Genomic DNA, 20,219 nt, shown 5'->3' with positions numbered 1-20,219 from the left:
ATATCTCATAAAAGGCTGAAATGCCTGTTTTCATTAAAATCCCATCAGGATTTATACAAACAAAATACATTAAACCTATTGGTTACGGTTACATCTTTGAAGCTTATATGTGACTGGTCAACATCTTGAACTTCTCTGCTCTCATATTAAGCAGTTTTCACTCTCTCATTTGTCACATCAAATGAGGGCAGTCGTGGCCTGGCGGTTAGGGAACTGGTCTTGTGACCGGAGGGTCATGGGTTCGATTCCCAGACCTGAGGCCATGACTGAGGTGCCCCTGAGCAAGGCTCTTAACCCTCAATTGCTCACTTGTATAAAAAATGAGATAAAAATGTAAGTCGCTCTGGATAAGGGTGTCTGCCAAATGCCATAAAATGTAAACATCACTTTCACTTTGCTTTCAACTCTGTAAAAAAAATATATACACTGCCCAAAAAAATAAAGGGAACACTTAAACAATATATAAACACAATATAACTCCAAGTCAACCACACTTCTGTGAAACCAACCTGTTCGGTTAGGAAGCAACACTGATTGTGAATCAATTTCACCTGCTGTTGTGCAAATGGAATAGACAATAGGTAGAAATGAGGCAATTAGCAAGACCCCCCCTATAAAGGAGTGGTTCTGCAGGTGGGGACCACAGACCACTTCTCAGTATCTATGCTTTCTGGCTGATGTTTTGGTCACTGAAGGAATATTATGTCTTTTATACTCATCATGTATTCAAAACCTTGTGAACATTGTGTCCTCTCCTATGTTCTCTGTGACCCTTGTCATCTTACTTTACCCCCCCTGTCTCACTGTATGTGAAAGGTCCTTTCACCCTGTATGAGAAAGGTCTTAGTATGCCAACGCAGGCTTATCATTTCCTTTCAGGTATTGTGCTTCCTGTCCACTATGCGACATGCAGAAGAATTATGCTCGGTCTGCAGAATTTTCTTGCTTGTGAGAAGAAGGTGTTATTTCCATATAGGGTAGAATTTATTGCCTATGTTAGAATAGCCTCATTGAGCCCACCCTGCTGCTTGCGTGCACAGGGATGGTCTGTGTATGTATAAATGAGAGGAGCGCCCTCTCATCTTTGAACATTTGAGATACAGCCTGCCTGTGTGAATAAACTCCTCCTGTTTACAAGAGAGTTGTTTGTTCCTCAATTGTTCCGGGAGCTCCCCGCCACACACTTCTCTGCAGAGTGTTACACTCAATTGAAGATTAGTACCAGGTGATCCTCCGTGACCCTCCGCTCATTGCCGAACACAAGAAGTTGCTTTCTACTGAGAAAGAGACATACCTTTACAAGTGGTGACCCCGACGTGATCCCTTCTCTCAGGTAAGACACAAATTTGATTTTTTGACTGCCTGATTGACGGGATCACTAATTACGAGGGAGCGAGTCTGACCTTCCCCAGGGGAAGGAGATGGAGAAGTTCTCGAGAAACCATCGGTTTTCTCTTGAGAAACGTAGTTACAAGTAAAATAATTTGTTGAATTATATTACACGTCTGCAAAAGAGAAGTGCTGGTTTTTTTGTTGGTCTTATTGTCTGTCTGTGTATCACCGCCGTGTGATAAGTATATTACTGTACATCATGGGTACGTCATTCCCTAAGCCTGAACTCAATGAAACCCCTGCACAGTGGATGAATAGATGCGGACTCGCGTACTTTGTTACACCGTATCTAGATAATTTAGCTGGATGGACAGAGTCCGTCCCGCAGATACCGTCCTACCCGAGACAGGGTACGTTCGATGCCGGGTATCTGTCTAGTGCTTACCGTATGATACACGAGTCGTTGGGAGATCCCGAATGGGATTACCCTTATATGGAGGAATGTTATAAATGCTGGTATGATATGAGAGAGCCCTGGAATGAGGCAAAGAAAATATTTGTTCCAAACTCTGTGTTGAAAGCCATTCCTAAACCTAAAGTTAAAGTCAACGCGAAATCTATTCAAAACCTTGTGAACATTGTGTCCTCTCCTATGTTCTCTGTGACCCTTGTCACCTTACTTTACCCCCCCCTGTCTCACTGTATGTGAAAGGTCCTTTCACCCTGTATGTGAAAGGTCTTAGTATGCCAACGCAAGCTTATCATTTCCTTTCAGGTATTGTGCTTCCTGTCCACTATGCGACATGCAGAAGAATTATGCTCGGTCTGCAGAATTTTCTTGCTTGTGAGAAGAAGGTGTTATTTCCATATATGGTAGAATTTATTGCCTATGTTAGAATAGCCTCATTGAGCCCACCCTGCTGCTTGCGTGCACAGGGATGGTCTGTGTATGTATAAATGAGAGGAGCGCCCTCTCATCTTTGAACATTTGAGATACAGCCTGCCTGTGTGAATAAACTCCTCCTATTTCCAAGAGAGTTGTTTGTTCCTCAATTGTTCCGGGAGCTCCCCGCCACACACTTCTCTGCAGAGTGTTACACTCAATTGAAGATTAGTTTCAGGTGATCCTCCGTGACCCTCCGCTCATTGCCGAACACAAGAAGGTGCTTTCTACTGAGAAAGAGACATACCTTTACAGTCACTTTTGAATGTTGGTGGTCCTTTCACACTCGTGGTAGCATGAGACGGACTCTACAACCCACACAAGTGGTTCAGGTAGTGCAGCTCATCCATGATGGCACATCAATGCGAGCTGTGGCAAGAAGGTTTGCTGTGTCTGTCAGCGTAGTTTCCAGAGGCTGGAGGTGCTACCAGGAGACAGGCCAGTACACCAGGAGACGTGGAGGAGGCCGTAGGAGGGCAACAACCCAGCAGCAGGACCGCTACCTCCACCTTTGTGCAAGAAGGAACAGGAGGAGCACTGCCAGAGCCCTGCAAAATGACCTCCAGCAGGCCACAAATGTGCATGTGTCTGCACAAAAGGTTAGAAACCGACTCCATGAGGATCGTATGAGGGCCCGACGTCCACAGATGGGGGTTGTGCTCACAGCCCAACACCGTGCAGGACGCTTGGCATTTGCCAGAGAACACCAGGATTGGCAAATTCGCCACTGGCGCCTTGTGCTCTTCACAGATGAAAGCAGGTTCACACTGAGCACATGTGACAGACGTGACAGAGTCTGGAGACGCCGTGGAGAGTGATCTGCTGCCTGCAACATCCTTCAGCATGACCGGTTTGGCAGTGGGTCAGTAATGGTGTGGGGTGGCATTTCTTTGGAGGGCCGCACAGCCCTCCATGTGCTCACCAGAGGTAGCCTGACTGCCATTAGGTACCGAGATGAGATTCTCAGACCCCTTGTGAGACCATATGCTGGTGCGGTTGGCCCTGGGTTCCTCCTATTGCAGGATAATGCTAGACCTCATGTGGCTGGAGTGTGTCAGCAGTTCCTGCAAGATGAAGGCATTGAAGCTATGGACTGGCCCGCCCGTTCCCCAGACCTGAATCCGATTGAGCACATCTGGGACATCATGTCTCGCTCCATCCACCAACGTCACGTTGCACCACAGACTCTCCAGGAGTTGGCAGATGCTTTAGTCCAGGTCTGGGAGGAGATCCCTCAGGAGACCATCCGCCACCTCATCAGGAGCATGCCCAGGCGTTGTAGGGAGGTCATACAGGCACGTGGAGGCCACACACAATACTGAGCCTCATTTTGACTTGTTTTAAGGACATTACATCAAAGTTGGATCAGCATGTAGTGTGTTTTTCCACTTTAATTTTGTGTGTGGCTCCAAATCCAGGCCTCCATTGGTTAATACATTTGATTTCCATTGATGATTTTTGTGTGATTTTGTTGTCAGCACATTCAACTTTGTACAGAACAAAGTATTCAATGAGAAAATTTCATTCATTTAGATCTAGGATGTATTATTTGAGTGTTCCCTTTATTTTTTTGTTCTGAAAAAAATGATAAAGCTTATTCATAAAGAGGTTGATCCATGATAAATTGATGTTAAAACTTGTTGTCTCTCTGGTGCCCCCTCTGGTGGAGAGGGGAAATACCGCACTCCCCACACTCAACACTGAACTGAGCTGTAGAGTTTTTGCTTAGCATTTGCTTATCTCATTGTATTTATGGTTGACAGTGTATGTGTGTATGACAGTGTGTGTGTGGGAGGGGGCTGTAGCAGTGATCAGTGGAGTGTCCTGTAGTAGTGATCAGTGTAGTGTCCTGATATTGTCCTGTAACAGTTATCAGTGTAGTGTCCTGTAGTAGTGATCAGTGTCCTGTTAGTATCTTGTAACAGTGATCAGTGTCCTGCTAGTCTGGTAACTCTGGTATGCACTGCCTCTCTTTCCTGTTTAAACATTATTGACGTTTGCTGCTTGTGTGTGTGTGTGTGTGTGTGTGTGTGTGTGTGTGTGTGTGTGTGTGTGTGTGTGTGTGTGTGTGTGTGTGTGCTTACATGTGCAGTTGTGTATGAGACGGTAAGTGAATACGTGTTTGAGAAAATAAGTGTAATTTTATACATGTGGATTTATTGTGTGTGTGTGTGTGTGTGTGTGTGTGTGTGTGTGTGTGTGTGTGTGTGTGTGTGTGTGTGTGCGTGCGTGTGCATGTACACATACGTGTGTGAAGGTGTGCTTGTGTGTGTGCATGTACACATACGTGTGTGAAGGTGTGCTTGTGTGTGTGCATGTATGCATGCTTGTATTAATGTGTGTGCAAACATTCATGTGCTGTTTACTCACAAGTTCTATATAATGCTTGAATCAGATCCTGGATCCGTTTGACAAATTTAACTAGGACTGAAAGACCCATCTATCAAGTACGAAACAGATCTGAGATCAGTGATAGAGGACAGTGTGCTGTGCTCTGGTACTGGTCTGAGCTGCAGGGTCTCAGTGTTGGTTTCCTGTGTTAATTTGCAGGAACTCTGTTGTTCACAAACTCTCAGTGTGGGGGAGGATCACACACCACTGTTAGTGTGCACACACACTTTAATACATTTAGTTATGATTAGTTCATCACTGTCAGTGTGCACACACACTTTAATACATTTAGTTATGATTAGTTCACCACTGTCAGTGTGCACACACACTTTAATACATTTAGTTATGATTAGTTCACCACTGTCAGTGTGCACACACACTTTAATACATTTAGTTATGATTAGTTCACCACTGTCAGTGTGCACACACACTTTATTACATTTAGTTATGATTAATTCACCACTGTCAGTGTGGACACACACTTTAATACATTTAGTTATGATTAGTTCACCACTGTCAGTGTGCACACACACTTTAATACATTTAGTTATGATTAGTTCACCACTGTCAGTGTGCACACACACTTTAATACATTTAGTTATGATTAGTTCACCACTGTCAGTGTGCACACACACTTTAATACATTTAGTTATGATTAGTTCATTGGTAGCTGTGTCTCTATTGTTGCTTGTTTACCAGTGTAGAATTAGTAGAAGAATCACATTATGATGTTATTCTATTCTTGTCATGTAATTCTATTCTTAGGATGCAACTGTGTTGTATTCTGTTGTCAGATCACTACAATACTGATGAGTCCTTGTGTTTCTACCACTTGCAGATGTGCTAGAGCACACACACACACTCTCACAGAGAGTTTATAAATTACAAATACACACACACTCACTCATAAACAAGTTCATTTTTACATCATTGGACTGTGTATCTGCAGGGCCTCTGTGGGCTTCCTGTGTGCCCTACTGACATAAGAGAGAGAGAGAGACAGAGAGAGAGAGAGAGACAGAGAGAGAGGGGGGGGGGGGAGAGAGTACATTTACATCATAAGAATACAGTTCAGTTCTGCTCAATGCCTGTATAAAGGTGTCACCTGAGGAAACTGATCCCTGTCAGTCCTGTTACACTACAAACAAACATCTTTATTCACCTGGACATTCTCACCTGGACACACCTGGACTACCAGACTCCAGGAGCTAAGAGATTCAGTCCTGTCTCTGGGTTCTGGAGTTGCAGTACAATCAGTACAATCATTTCCAATCATGTTTAGTCACAGGTTCTATCTAATCTGGTAAACAGATCCTGGATCAGTTTGACTTTTGAATGTAGTCAGTGTGCAGGACTGTGGAAGAGGTCTGCGCTGTTTGGCCTGATTGTGGGTTTCCTGTCTTAGTGTGACTGATCTTTTATATCTCAGACAGGAGATGGGAGAGAGTTCGTTGGCTAACAAAACATGTTTCAGTGTACCAGTTAGCACAGAGACTCAGCAGGACTACTAATATTGATCAGTGTAGTGTCCAGGTAGCCTGGTAGCTGTTTTAGTGTCCAGGGTTGCACATATGTGTGTGTGTGCATATATGCACATCTGTGCATGTACATGCGCACATGTATGTGTATGTGTGTGTTTGCATTTATACAAATGCATGCATACGTGCACATACACACACTTGTGTGTATGCATTTGTGTATGAGATGGCATGTGTGTGTTTTTTGCTTACATGTGCAGTTGTGTAAGCAACCTCCTCGGTAAAAAAAAAAAGTGTAGGTTTATGCATGTGGATTACTGTGCATAAGAGAGTGTGAGCATTTGTGTGTTTGTGTGTGTGTGTGTGTGCACGTACACAAGCGCATTTGAGCGTGTGTGTGTGCGCATGTGCATGTGTGCTTGCATTTGTGTGTCTGCAAACATTCATGTGCTGTTTACTCACAAGTTTAATATAATGCTTACATCAGATCCTCGATCAGTTTGACAACTTTAACAAGGACTGAAAGACATATCTATCAAGTACGAAACAGATCTGAGATCAATGATAGAGGACAGTGTACTGTGCTCTGGTACTGGTCTGAGCTGCAGGGTCTCAGTGTTGGTTTCCTGTGTTAATTTGCAGGAACTCTGTTGTTCACAAACTCTCAAGGTGGGGGAGGGTCACACACCACTGTCAGTGTGCACACACACTTTAATACATTTAGTTATGATTAGTTCATCACCGTCAGTGTGCACACACACTTTAATACATTTAGTTATGATTAGTTCACCACTGTCAGTGTGCACACACACTCTAATACATTTAGTTATGATTAGTTCACCACTGTCAGTGTGCACACACACTTTAATACATTTAGTTATGATTAGTTCATCACTGTCAGTGTGCACACACACTCTAATACATTTAGTTATGATTAGTTCACCACTGTCAGTGTGCACACACACTTTAATACATTTAGTTATGATTAGTTCACCACTGTCAGTGTGCACACACACTTTAATACATTTAGTTATGATTAGTTCACCACTGTCAGTGTGCACACACACTTTAATACATTTAGTTATGATTAGTTCACCACTGTCAGTGTGCACACACACTTTAATACATTTAGTTATGATTAGTTCACCACTGTCAGTGTGCACACACACTTTAATACATTTAGTTATGATTAGTTCACCACTGTCAGTGTGCACACACACTTTAATACATTTAGTTATGATTAGTTCACCACTGTCAGTGTGCACACACACTTTAATACATTTAGTTATGATTATAGTTTCATTTATTTTAATGCATTGATATATATAATAATCCAGTTAAAAAACAGTAAGACACACACACACACACACACACACACACACACACACACACACACACACACACTCTGTTCCGCCCTCTTTGCTCAGCATAGAAGAATTATGTCATTTTTTCAGATCCTAGATCAGTTTGACGTTTGAAGGCAGACAGTGTGCAGGACTGTGGAAGAGGTCTGAGCTGTTTGGCCTGGTTGTGGGTTTCCTGTCTTAGTGTGACTGATCTTTTCAGATCTCAGACAGGAGAGCAGGAGAGAGCTTTGTGGCTGTCAACACATGTTTCAGAAATTTTGGTTAAATTTAAAACTTTTCCTGTGCATGCTCCACTGTGTGTGTGTGTGTGTGTGTGTGTGTGTGTGTGTGTGTGTGTGTGTGTGTGTGTGTTTGTGTGTGTGTGTTTGTGTGTGTGTGTGTTTGTGTATGCAGTGATGTAGTAAAGGTGCTGTGCTGGTGAATGTTGGGTTCTGCCCATTTGAGGGATTAACTGCACGTTTGTTCAGTCTAACTAACGCAGGCTGTGAAGAGGCAGACACAATCTCTGAGAGGAGTGTGATTTATTAAAGGGCACTGCGTATTTAGGGTCGTATAGACAGGTCAGGTCCGTAAGATTCATAAAACCGACACAGACATACTTGAACACGAAGAACAAGAACAAACCATAATCCACACAGAAATACCAAAGTACACAGGCGATAAGAAGCACATTCATACCAATAGTCAACATGAATGATCCGTAAAACCCTAGACAATCACAGGTTATATATACACTCACATATTCAACAAGAACACCTGAAAACACTAACAAGGGGGAAAGGTTACAAGTCACCATGTGGGACTACGAAACACACATGGCTACAAAACAAAATGTAGCCTACATGTTAAGCCATTAAACATAACATTAGGCATATTTAATGGGGCTTCTGTTTAGGACATGACTTACTATTAACTGTAAAAATTAATCACTAAATAACTAACAGTACAAGTTTTTTTTTTTTTTACCAAAGCCTTTAGCAAACCTTCTCTAAACCTAACTAGCTAATTAGTGAGCTAACCTAGGTGACTACTGAGTAGTCTAGTGTTTGCTAAGCTAGGTTAACTCACTAGCTTAGGCTAGCTAGCCCAGCAACATAGAAAATGTGCACTTATGTTTCATTCATCTGGGTTACTATAGATGGTTATCCGAGTGGAAAACTACAGTTAACCAGGGTTGCCAACTTTTGAAGATCACTTAGAGTGAGATTTCCTCTTTTGGGCTGGGGGGGGGTGTGTGTGTGTGTGTGGTATATATATATATATATATATATATATATATATATATATATATATATATATATATATATATATGGCAATGTAATCTGTCGACCGGGGGGGGATGGGTAGCGAGTGTGTAAAATGGAGACAAATTAAGTATTATATCGCGATCGATTCTTAGTGTTGACTTTTAAACTTCCGCAGTAGCTGTAGCTCAACTCAATAGTAGCCCAAAAAATCGCACCCCGTGACCCCAGAATTTTTACCCGCGGCTGGATTTTCAAACAAGCCCAATTTGGCGTGAAAACCACGAACCTGGCAACTCTGACCGACGGGGAGTAGCTGGCTCCACCTTCTGTCTCCTCCTCTCCCAAGTCCTCACTTCCAAACTCTTTCTCTGGAGGGGTCACGCCCACCATCCCCGCATACACCACCAACGGGTCCTCCGGGAGGCGTGGAGACAACGTACTGGGAAACCCTCGTCTGCCAGCCGCCAGGGGAGAGGAGTCCCTCGCTGGGCAGCCTGGCGGAAGAGCTCCGCTTTTGACTCCTCCTTTGCCTCCCGTGCGTAACGCAGCAGGGACGCACATACCGGGTCCCTCTCAAGCTCCTCCTCTGTCACGTGAGCATCGTGGCGTCGCACAGGGGAAGAGGGGTGGTGGTGTCGGCTTGCCCTCTTCCCCTTCTTAGCACAGGATGAACGACCTGGCATCTTTACTGTTTCTGTAACGAGGTGAGTACAGAGACGTACACATCACGTAAGAAACAGAGAAGGGAGGACCCAAGTGCCAGTTAGTAAAAAATGCAGAGCGCAAAAATAAGGAGTGATAACGCACACACACACACACACACACTCCTGAGCAATAAACAAAACTAGAGAAAATAAACACTACGCGCAAAAATGAAAAGGAAACTAAACCGTGCGAGCACGGTAGAACTACAAACAGAAACAACACGGAAATATCAACGTGTAAGCAGACAAGATAATACCGTGAATAATAACAATGCGGAGATCTCAACACGAAAAAATATTATATATCTTATAACAATAATAAATGCAAAACAAAGAGCGCAGAAGAAACTCAACGTGTGAGAAAGCAAAACTTAGGACACCAGGGGAGAGCAGCAGGCGAACAACGGATAGGAAGAAAAAACAGCTTAGGGAAAACTTGAGAGAGGCCAGATAGCGGCGCAGGAGGTAGATACTCAAATAAGTAACAGGGGAATGAAAGAGAGAAAGAGAGAGAGAGAGAAGAAGGTGGCGAGACACCTTGCAAATGCAACAATATAACAGAGAGAGAGAGACGGGCTGAAAGCGCAACAGCATGAGACCAAAACGATTCAGCAGTGACAGTTTCGGCTCGTCTTTCTGTAACGTGGTGTGCGTGCGGAAGGACGAGGCACGAAATCCAGCTCGCACACTTAAACGTCACTTTTATTGAGTGAACAAACAGCGCAGACAGCACACGTATAACAAACACAAACGTGTGAGACTCAGACAAAGACGAGCACGGGACACTGCGCAAACGCACATTAAAAAGACGAACCACATAAACCCCAAGTGATGACGAGAGACGAGCCACAGGTGAGACTGATAATCACACTCGGACACAACCACACCCACGGAGATACACAGACACAAACGACAGAAACACACGCCTAAAGGGGTGGGGTCGGGAGCTGTACTGTGACAGAGCCCCTCACCAAGGGCACTACCCGTCCCGGGGTGCCAACAGGACCGAACGCCCCGAACCCACACCGATGGGCGGATCCGGAGCCCTCAGCCCTGTGTCTGGGAGATGACCGCCCTCGGTTGAGAGTCCACCACGAACAGCCTAGAACACCCTCCCTGGGAAGACGGGGGAAAATACATTAGACACACATAACGGCACGTTTACAAACACACACATCGGAACATGAAATGCGAGCGGCACAAGAGGGAAAAGGGGGTTCGGAAAAAACACGGGGACAGACACAAACACGGGTACTGACAGACATGAGCTGCCAAGGGAGAAAACGCTCCCTGCCCTCCAGGCGCTGCAGGGGCCGGTACTGCCTCCGCCTTCGGCACAGATCCCCCGCACACGGCAGACGCCCCAGCAGCTCTCTCGGTGGGCGCGCGACCCAGAGACTCAGCAGGACTAATAATAGTGATCAGTGTAGCTGTGTTAGTGTCCTGAACTGCAGATATATGTGTGTGTGTGTGTGTGTGTGTGTGTGTGTGTGTTTGTATGCATACAAATGCATGCACACATACATGCACACACACACGCACACACTTGTGTGTATGCATTTGTGTATGAGATGGCATGTGTGTGTTGTTACGCATGTGGATTACTGCGCATAAGTGAGAATGTGAGTGTGTGCATCTGTGTGTCTGCAAACATTCATGTGCTGTTTATTCACAATTTATATATAATGATTATATCAGATACTGTGTTAATATTCATGAACTCTGTTGTTCACAAACACTCTCTCTCTCTCTCTCTCTCTCTCTCTCTCTGTCATACTGTCCTATATCACTGATCTCAGATCGGTTTCATACTTGATAGATGGGGCTTAAAGTGGTGAAACTGATCCGGGATCTGATGTAAACAAAATAAAAAGTGTGATTAACCACCACATGAACAGTTCCACAGTTGCTCGGTTTGCTTTAGTCCAGGTCAAAGGTCAAGCAATCCAGGTGTGTTTCTATGCAAAACTGGTGACAGAGAGATAATGAAGAATATAAAACCGCTGTGATACAGCACCTCAAAGACACTTAATCTTCTACTAATGTTAATATTGTGATATTATGAGTTATGGTGTGTGTGTGTGTGTGTGTGTGCGTGTGTGTGTGTGTGTGCGTGCGTGCGTGTGTCTTATGATGTTTCCTGTCCAACAGAGAAGTTATCCACTGATACAATTCACCTAAACCACAAATTTCTACGACATCCACTGTAGACAGACATGTTCCATTGACGTGGACCAATCAGATCACAGAACAAACATCCGCATCATAGACCCTCACCACCATCAGCCACTCAGCACCAGTCTCTGAGATGGAGGGATCAAGAGTCGTTCTCATCACCCTCACGTGTACGTGAACTTCTCACCTACTGTATCGTACCTCATTACTTTACACACAGTTGTGTCTGTTTCTGTTGAAGATCTCCTTCCTTGTTTTACACTAAATGTTTTCTGTAGGTGTGGTGTTCTCCAGTCAGAAGATCTCTGGAGCAGACGTGGAGATGAGAGTCAGACGAGGAGAAAACGTCACTCTCCACGGTGACTGTGTTTGGGAGAAAGGACTTAATCCAGTGTGGATTAGAAACTGCACCAATGAGAATCATCCTCCTCTGATTATATCAATGCGTGACTGGTTTAATCCTCGTTACTCTTTAGTGTGGAATCCCTCCAACCAAACTCATGACCTGCTGGTGAAGAACATGAGTGAGTCAGTGCTGGGTCTGTACTACTGCGCTCTACACATGACGAAAATTACTAAAGATGAAAATGGAGTTATAATCTCTCAGGATGTTTATTATTATGGAAACAGAACAATAAGACTTTCACTCCACGGTAAGATTTCTCAGTTTGATCTGATGATTCTGTAGTAAGTAAATGATTACTTGTTTGTTTACTAGAATTCTCAAACATTCTGATTTTTTAGCATCATTTACCATATAAATGGTTAAATGTGACTATTTAATTCAATTACTATTTATTGAATTAGTAAATTTTTTTTGGTACCCTCCTGTACCAGAGTGTGGTGTCTGCTGGACGCTGCTGATCACTGTGTGTCCTGTGTGTGTTCTCCTCTCCTCACTCCTCTCCTCCACCTGTGTCTACTGTCTCTGTCACAAGAGACATACAGGTACTCAAGCAGTCTTCATTAATTGTTCAATGCAGTGTTCAAAAATCGTAATTCAGTATTAGGTGATGTACAGAACTGTGATGGCCACCTGTTGAGTTTTATTTAATACTGATAATCACGGTCCCCTTCATTGCTTTACTAAAGAGGCAGGGATGTTTAACACCAGGACCTCTGTTCTTAGGGTCTTTAACACACTTCACAGTGGTGGTGATGGTTCTCTGTGGTTTGTTTCCTCAGGCTCCAAGAAGACAAATGAAAATATATTTCAGGTAGATGCATTCGCATTACACATAAGTCTTATTGAACTTATATGCTAATCTATTTATTCATGAGTCTACCCCCTCTCCTTCTCTCTCTCTCTCTATCAGGTGATCTGTGTTGAGGAGCATCAGTGTGAGTGGAGTGTTAATGGGGAGATCTGTTACCACACTGAAATCTCCTACACACCTCTGAGATCTACACTCAAATCAGACTAAACATGCAAATGCACCCCCCATAAACACACACACACACACACGACTTATTGTAACTCTGTCTTGGTTGGGCTCCCTACCAGGAGTCTAAAAAAGCTCCAGAATGTGCAGCGAGAGTTCTCACACGCACTAGAACATGTGAACACATAACCCCAAAGCTGAAAAAATTGCACTGGGTTCCAGTACAATCTCGAATACAGTCATGGCCAAACGTTTTGAGAATGACACAAATATTAATTTTTACAAAGTCTATTGCTTCAGTTTTTATAATGGCAATTTGCATATTGTCCCGTGGTTCCCGCCTCCCCCCTGTCAGTCATGTATTTTGGTTTGTTCTCTGTGTGTTTGAGTGTCTTTTATTTTGAAATTCTTAGTTGTCTCTGTCTTCACACCCCTGCCTTGTTCTCCGCCTCTTGTTATTGCCTTCAGGTGTGTCTTGTTGGGTTCCTTGTTTAGTGAGTGTATTTAAGTCCTGTGTTTGGTCTCTAGTGTTGTCGGATATTGTGAGTAGTAACTTGTAAGTTCTGGTTTTGTTCTTGATGTTTGCATTCTTGCTCTGTGCCCTCATCACTGTAATCACTGTAATTACTGTGCCCTCTCCACTGTAGTCACTGTATTCACTCTGCCCTCTCCACTGTAATCACTGTAATCACTGTATCCTCTCCACTGTCTCTCTCACCACTGGCCCACTGCCACTGTATGTTAAAACAAAACATAATTTACAGTTCATTCAAGCTTAGTAAATACACTTCAATTCAGAGAGATGACTTAAAGTGCTACAAGATATTCTTAATTTATTAAAGAAGACTGTACATCGTGCACATAAGAAAGACACAATGCAAATTTGTTTTTCAAAATGTTATCGGAATCGGAATCAAACTTTATTGTCATATATTGTACGAGTACAAGGTATGGAATTAGTTTCCCTTGGGGCCCAGTGTTAAAGTACCGGGAGCCCAGAGCAGCCTCAGCAACTGGTGCGATGCCAGCTCAGCAGGTTGAAGGCTTCTGTAATTTGTTCTTGAAAAACGTTAGGGTTTTTCACATTTGAATGGACCTTTCTGCCATATCTCATTTGAGGTTGAGATTTCTGCCATATATCTCATTTGAGGTTGAGGTTATGAGGTAATAATGTCCTACACCATGATGGACATTATTACATCTTTTACTTTTCTTTATTTCTTTCTGTCTAAATTGTTGTTGTTGTTGTTGTTGTCATGGTGACTGGTGTTGGCCAGAGGAGGATGGGTTCCCCCCCTGAGTCTTGGTTCCTCTCAAGGTTTCTTCCTCATGCAAAAAAAAACTAGGGAGTTTTTCCTTGCCACTGTCGCCCTTGGCTTGCTCACTGCACTGTAAAAAACAGAACTTAAAATTGCTCACCTTACTATGATTTTTAGTTTAGCTGAGCCAAAAATAATTAATTGCACCATAAACTATAACAAAGTAATTAGATCGGCTTACTTTATTGAGTTTCTTGTTAAAAGTTGATCTGACCTTACAACCTGCATTGTCAAAACATACAAATTGTAGTTGAACCCTAGTTTAAGGCCAGGCCAACTCCTCTGCGCATGCTCAATTTGACTCCTTAGTTGAGAACGGGGCGGGGTTTGCGATTTCGACTCCGGACAACTTGAAATGGATTTCACCTGCAGCAAGCAACGACATACGCTACTCTGAATTAAATATTAACGTCCAAATGTGTTTTGTCATTTGTCTTATATGACCCAACTTCAGTTAGCTATTCTTAGATTGAATTTAGAGATTTATGTACATGTGAAATACATACCAGTCAAGTTTAGTATTTAATAATACGAGACATTTCCCGTATCTGACGTAATCGCGTATCCCGTAATTTGCATAATCGGTTATTTGCATATAGCTGCAATCGAGGCTGTAGGAGAGACGAAAACATCTTTGGAGTGGCAAAAAGTGAAGAAAAAACACCCCAAATATGTTTTGAACTACAAATGTGACTAAACCCGCGAGTTTTCAATTGTTATTTTTTTTAAAAGCATTCATGTGCCGCGCCAAACAGAATTCTGTCACTAGCCTCGCGAGAACTGCCACCTGCAGTAGTCTGGGTAGCAGTTCTCGCGAGGGTAGTGACAGAATTCTGTTTGGCGCGGCACATGAATGCTTTCAAAAAAATAACAATTGAAAACTGAAAATACGGGAAAATACTGGAAAATAAAAATACAGGATGACGCCAGGACAGAGCGGTAAAATACGGGACTTTCCCGGCCAAAACGGGACACTTGACAGGTATGGAAATATACATTATCTGAACAAGATATTGTAGCGTCGGGGTGACGTCATTACCCATGAGCCCTTGCGGCTCCGGCCCTGTTATGCGTATTATGTGGTGTTTATGTCTGTATACTGTTATATATTATTGATTATTAATTGTGTGTTATTCGTTAAGTCACCCCGGTCCATTTTCTAATGTACATGTGCATTATCCGAGTTTCCCCCTCCATGTATGTGTAACGTTGTCATCTTCATGACCTCCCCCTATATTTTCATGTGTAAGGCTAAGTTAGTTAAAGCCTCGAGTTTGATTTAATTGTGCCTGTGAGTGCCAATTTTCTTGCGAGGTGAAAATAAAACCTCTGTTCTTGATAAGAATGGACGTGTATGTGGCACCATGCCACAATATAATAAGTTAGCACAACTTTAAAAAACTTGGAACTCCTGGTATGTAACTTACATGTTGAGGTTCATATACATGGGCAAGATAAATTATCTGAACAATATATAGTAAGTTAGCATAACTTGAATCATTTGGAATTATTTGTAGGCAATACTTAAAATCTGAAGTTTATATACCTGTGAAAAATAAATAATTGGAACAAGAAATAATAAGTTGGCTTAACTGAGTGAATTTCTTAAAAACTTAAGAGTTTGAGTTGGGATCAAAACTCAAAAATCGAGTGCAGTAAGTTGCCTTGAAATTTTGAGTTTTCTCAACTTTTTCTTTTTTACAGTGTGGGGGCTAGGACTCAGACACTTGTAAAGCTGCTTTGTGACAACAACTGTTGTAAAAAGTGCTATATAAATAAAATTTGATTGATTGATTGATTGAAGAAGAAGAAGATGGTGACGATCATGATGGTGATAATGATGATAATGATGGTGATGATAATGGTGCTGATGATAATGATAATGATAATGGTGATGATAATGGTGCTGATGATAATGATAATGGTGATGATAATGGTGCTGATGATAATGATAATGGTGGTGATGATGATGGTGGTGATGACGATGAAGATGATGATGTTAATGATGATGATTATGATGGTGATGAAGATGATGATAATGATGATTATGTTGATGATGATGATGTCATGATGATGATGATGAAGGTTGTTCAGGATGAACTGGAGTCCTCCGTTGTGATGCCAGAGGAATCATCAGATCTGGTGCACATCTTCACTTTTACACTCAGCCCTGATTCCAAACTACAGAAAACTGATTCTGCTCGGATGAAAAACCTTGAAATGGTTCTTTATCTTATAAAGGTCTGCATGTAATAACACGTCCATATAATAATATGATTATTATCATCAGCAGCTTTCATGTTCGATTTCTTTTCCATCCGTTTTGTTAAATTCTTCAGTTGGAGACTCTTCCTAATACATTGTGGATTAACGAGGTGTTCTTCACCAGTGCAGATGGAAATACCAGGGCAGTGGCTACTGTTAATCACATTGCTCTGCTTCTGCTGCCCCCTGGTGGCCTGTAGGTAACAGTGCACCACACTGTCAGTCATAATAATAATAATAATAATAATAATAATAATAATAACCATTTTATGTGATCTTCAGTCACACAGTATTGTGCAGGATAATGAGGTAACAAGCTGAATTTCAGGTGCTGTATATTTACCTGATCTTGTTCAGGTTAAGGCTGTTCCCTCTGGGTAATGTAGTCCCTCAACTGATGTGTGTCTCATGAGGAAACATCCCCCCTTGTGTTCACCGCTGTTCCCTCTGGGTAATGTAGTCCCTCACCTGATGTGTGTCTCTCACGAGGAAACATCCCCCCTTGTGTTCACCGCTGTTCCCTCTGGGTAATGTAGTCCCTCACCTGATGTGTGTCTCTCACGAGGAAACATCCCCCCTTGTGTTCACCGCTGTTCCCTCTGGGTAATGTAGTCCCTCACCTGATGTGTGTCTCATGAGGAAACATCCCCCCTTGTGTTCACCGCTGTTCCCTCTGGGTAATGTAGTCCCTCACCTGATGTGTGTCTCATGAGGAAACATCCCCCCTTGTGTTCACCGCTGTTCCCTCTGGGTAATGTAGTCCCTCACCTGATGTGTGTCTCATGAGGAAACATCCACCCTTGTGTTCACCGCTGTTCCCTCTGGGTAATGTAGTCCATCACCTGATGTGTGTCTCATGAGGAAACATCCCCCCTTGTGTTCACCGCCGTTCCCTCTGGGTAATGTAGTCCCTCACCTGATGTGTGTCTCATGAGGAAGCACACCCCCTTGTGTTCACCGCTGTTCCCTCTGGGTAATGTAGTCCCTCACCTGATGTGTGTCTCATGAGGAAACATCCCCCCTTGTGTTCACCGCTGTTCCCTCTGGGTAATGTAGTCCCTCACCTGATGTGTGTCTCATGAGGAAACATCCACCCTTGTGTTCACCGCTGTTCCCTCTGGGTAATGTAGTCCATCACCTGATGTGTGTCTCATGAGGAAACATCCCCCCTTGTGTTCACCGCTGTTCCCTCTGGGTAATGTAGTCCCTCACCTGATGTGTGTCTCATGAGGAAGCACACCCCCTTGTGTTCACCGCTGTTCCCTCTGGGTAATGTAGTCCCTCACCTGATGTGTGTCTCATGAGGAAACATCCCCCCTTGTGTTCACCGCTGTTCCCTCTGGGTAATGTAGTCCCTCACCTGATGTGTGTCTCATGAGGAAACGTCTCCTCTTCTTGCAGATGAGGAAGATGAAGAAGCAGGTCATCAGAAGGAGAGACGGCACAACCATCATTCTGGTGATGACTGCAGGTACTGGAGAATCTGAAACACACACACACACACACACACACACACACACACACACACACAAATGCATGCACAAACGTACACAAACGTGGACGTGCACACACAGACACACTCACGCATGCGTGCGCACACACACACACATAGTTGGTATGTCAGGCTCAAGTGATCATAACCTCACAGTATTTTAAAGTTTTTTGCATGCATGAGGCTCTAATTTTCATAACATTAGCAAAACACCATAAAGGCTTTAACACACACACACACACACAACTTTAATAACAAATTACCTATGATGTTCACTGAAAGTGTCTCACTCTCTGAGGAGAACCTTTGGACGAACTCTCCTGATTCTAATTCATTCTCAACAAGGAACAATTCACTTTCAAAGGTCACTGTGTTCTGATAGACGCATCTGTAGTTCCCCTGGTGATAATCATCTGCTGCAGGAAACAGGAAGGAGGCTGAGTGATTGACAGCTGGGTGGGCGTGGCTAATGTTGTTCCAGGGCAGTGTGAGGTGGAAGGACCCTCCTGGGTACTGGGGCTGAGTGGAGCAGGTGACGGTGAAGCTGTGGCCCCTGAACACCGCTGGCCCCTGGAGGTCCCTGGATGGTCTTATGGGAGCAGAGAAGGAGACGCTGGGCTGGACCAGGAGATCTGAGAAGATGCAGAAAAGACGTAGAAGAAAAAAGGAAAAAATCCATGATAGACTTCAGTGTAAAGTCGTCTAGGAGGACCCATAAATGCTTTAGTGTCAATCTCCTGAGTTACCTGAGCAGATCACACCAGCCTGGGCCCTGACAGTAAACACAGAGAGAGAACATTCCCTCAGTGCTGCCTCTGTGCCCTCACAGACGGCTGCCAAGCCACACTCCGCTTGGCTAGGCATTCCCCAAGGGGCCGCAAGGGCGGAGCCGCAGTTCAGCTGCCTGCAGACCACAGCGCTGGAGCTCATGGTCCATTTAGACGATTCCACCTTCTTCCACGTCCCACCGTGGAACATCTCCACTGCCCCCTCGCAGGGACTGTTCCTGCCCACCAGTCTCACGTCAGCAGCTCCTGGGAACACAAACCACACAACTGCGCTAGCTGCTCGCGAAGACAGAAAGAAACATAGAAATACATATATTCTCTCACATTAGTTTGTGTTCTTTGGCACCAGTCATGGTTTAGATTTGCCCCTAGACATGCATCCAGTCACCACAAGATTTTCACATGGAATCTGTTCATTTTACCAGTTTAACTGTTTACTGTCCACCAACAAAATGTATTTATTAATATATGTAGTAAATATGAACTATTAAATTACTACTTTGGATTACTCTTTTGGATTACCTTTTTGTCTAGATTATTAGATTATACCACATATGGGTGTGCAGATATCTTGTTCTTGTAGTATTATTAAGATAATATTTACACCGGCCTATTTTTTTCCAGACTTGTGTGCTAAAAGTTCCCCACTGATTTCGGGTCTGTGTTGCAACCCCGGGCCCATGCTGGGGAATGGGTGATTAGGAGAGTTAAGAAACCACAAAACTGTTCTCAGATCATGGGGAACATGTTTAAGTTCTGGTCAGCACCAGTACTGCGGGGATGGACCTCACCCAGGGCCCCACTCACCTTAGAGATGAGATAACAAAACTTTGAGCAAGCAGGAAGCAGGTGCAGTAGTGACAGGAAGCAGTTGCAGAAGCAACAGGAAGAGACAGTGTAGTGGGGGCTTTCTAGCAGAAGAGACGCTTGAGATGTTTTAGGAACACAGCATTTGCTATGGAAACTGCTCAAAGCATCAGGATGTGATCCTGCACTAGGCCACCACACTGTTCATGGACCTGCACAGGTGTAAATGTCAGGGTATGGTCAGAGTAAGGTCAGGGTAAGGTCATGTGAAGGTGAGGTGACAGTCATGGTAAAGTCAGGTGAAGGTCAGCTGAAGGTCAGGGTAAGGTCGGGTGAAGGTCAGGGTAAGGTCAGGTGAAAGTCAGGGTAAGGTCAGGGTACGGTCATGTGAAGGTCAGGGTAAGGTCATGTGAAGGTCGAGGTAAGGTCAGGTAAAGGTCAGTGTAAGGTCAGGTGAAGGTCAGAGTAAGATCAGGTGAACACACTGCAGGAGGAACAGCTTGCGCTCAAGCCGTTTGTGCTGTCAGAG

At 43.6% G+C, this 20,219-nt stretch overlaps 1 protein-coding gene across 1 annotated transcript; it reads left to right on the top strand.

Moving 5' to 3' along the window:
• Window positions 1–1,189: 1,189 nt before the first annotated feature.
• On the top strand, window positions 1,190–14,399 carry LOC143527334 (uncharacterized). Its single transcript, XM_077022491.1, has 7 exons — window positions 1,190–1,333; window positions 11,614–11,807; window positions 11,916–11,996; window positions 12,114–12,290; window positions 12,475–12,585; window positions 12,823–12,854; window positions 12,954–14,399. Exons 2-7 carry the CDS (start codon window positions 11,771–11,773, stop codon window positions 13,059–13,061), a joined length of 546 nt encoding a protein of 181 aa, XP_076878606.1. The 5' UTR covers window positions 1,190–1,333; window positions 11,614–11,770; the 3' UTR covers window positions 13,062–14,399.
• The last annotated feature ends 5,820 nt before the right edge of the window (window positions 14,400–20,219 follow it).

The sequence above is a fragment of the Brachyhypopomus gauderio genome, chromosome 1 (assembly GCF_052324685.1).
Source record: "Brachyhypopomus gauderio isolate BG-103 chromosome 1, BGAUD_0.2, whole genome shotgun sequence".
NCBI classification, from domain to species: domain Eukaryota; kingdom Metazoa; phylum Chordata; class Actinopteri; order Gymnotiformes; family Hypopomidae; genus Brachyhypopomus; species Brachyhypopomus gauderio.
The sequence above is the reverse complement of the archived record's forward strand: the minus strand, read 5'-3'. Positions and strand labels throughout refer to the sequence as shown.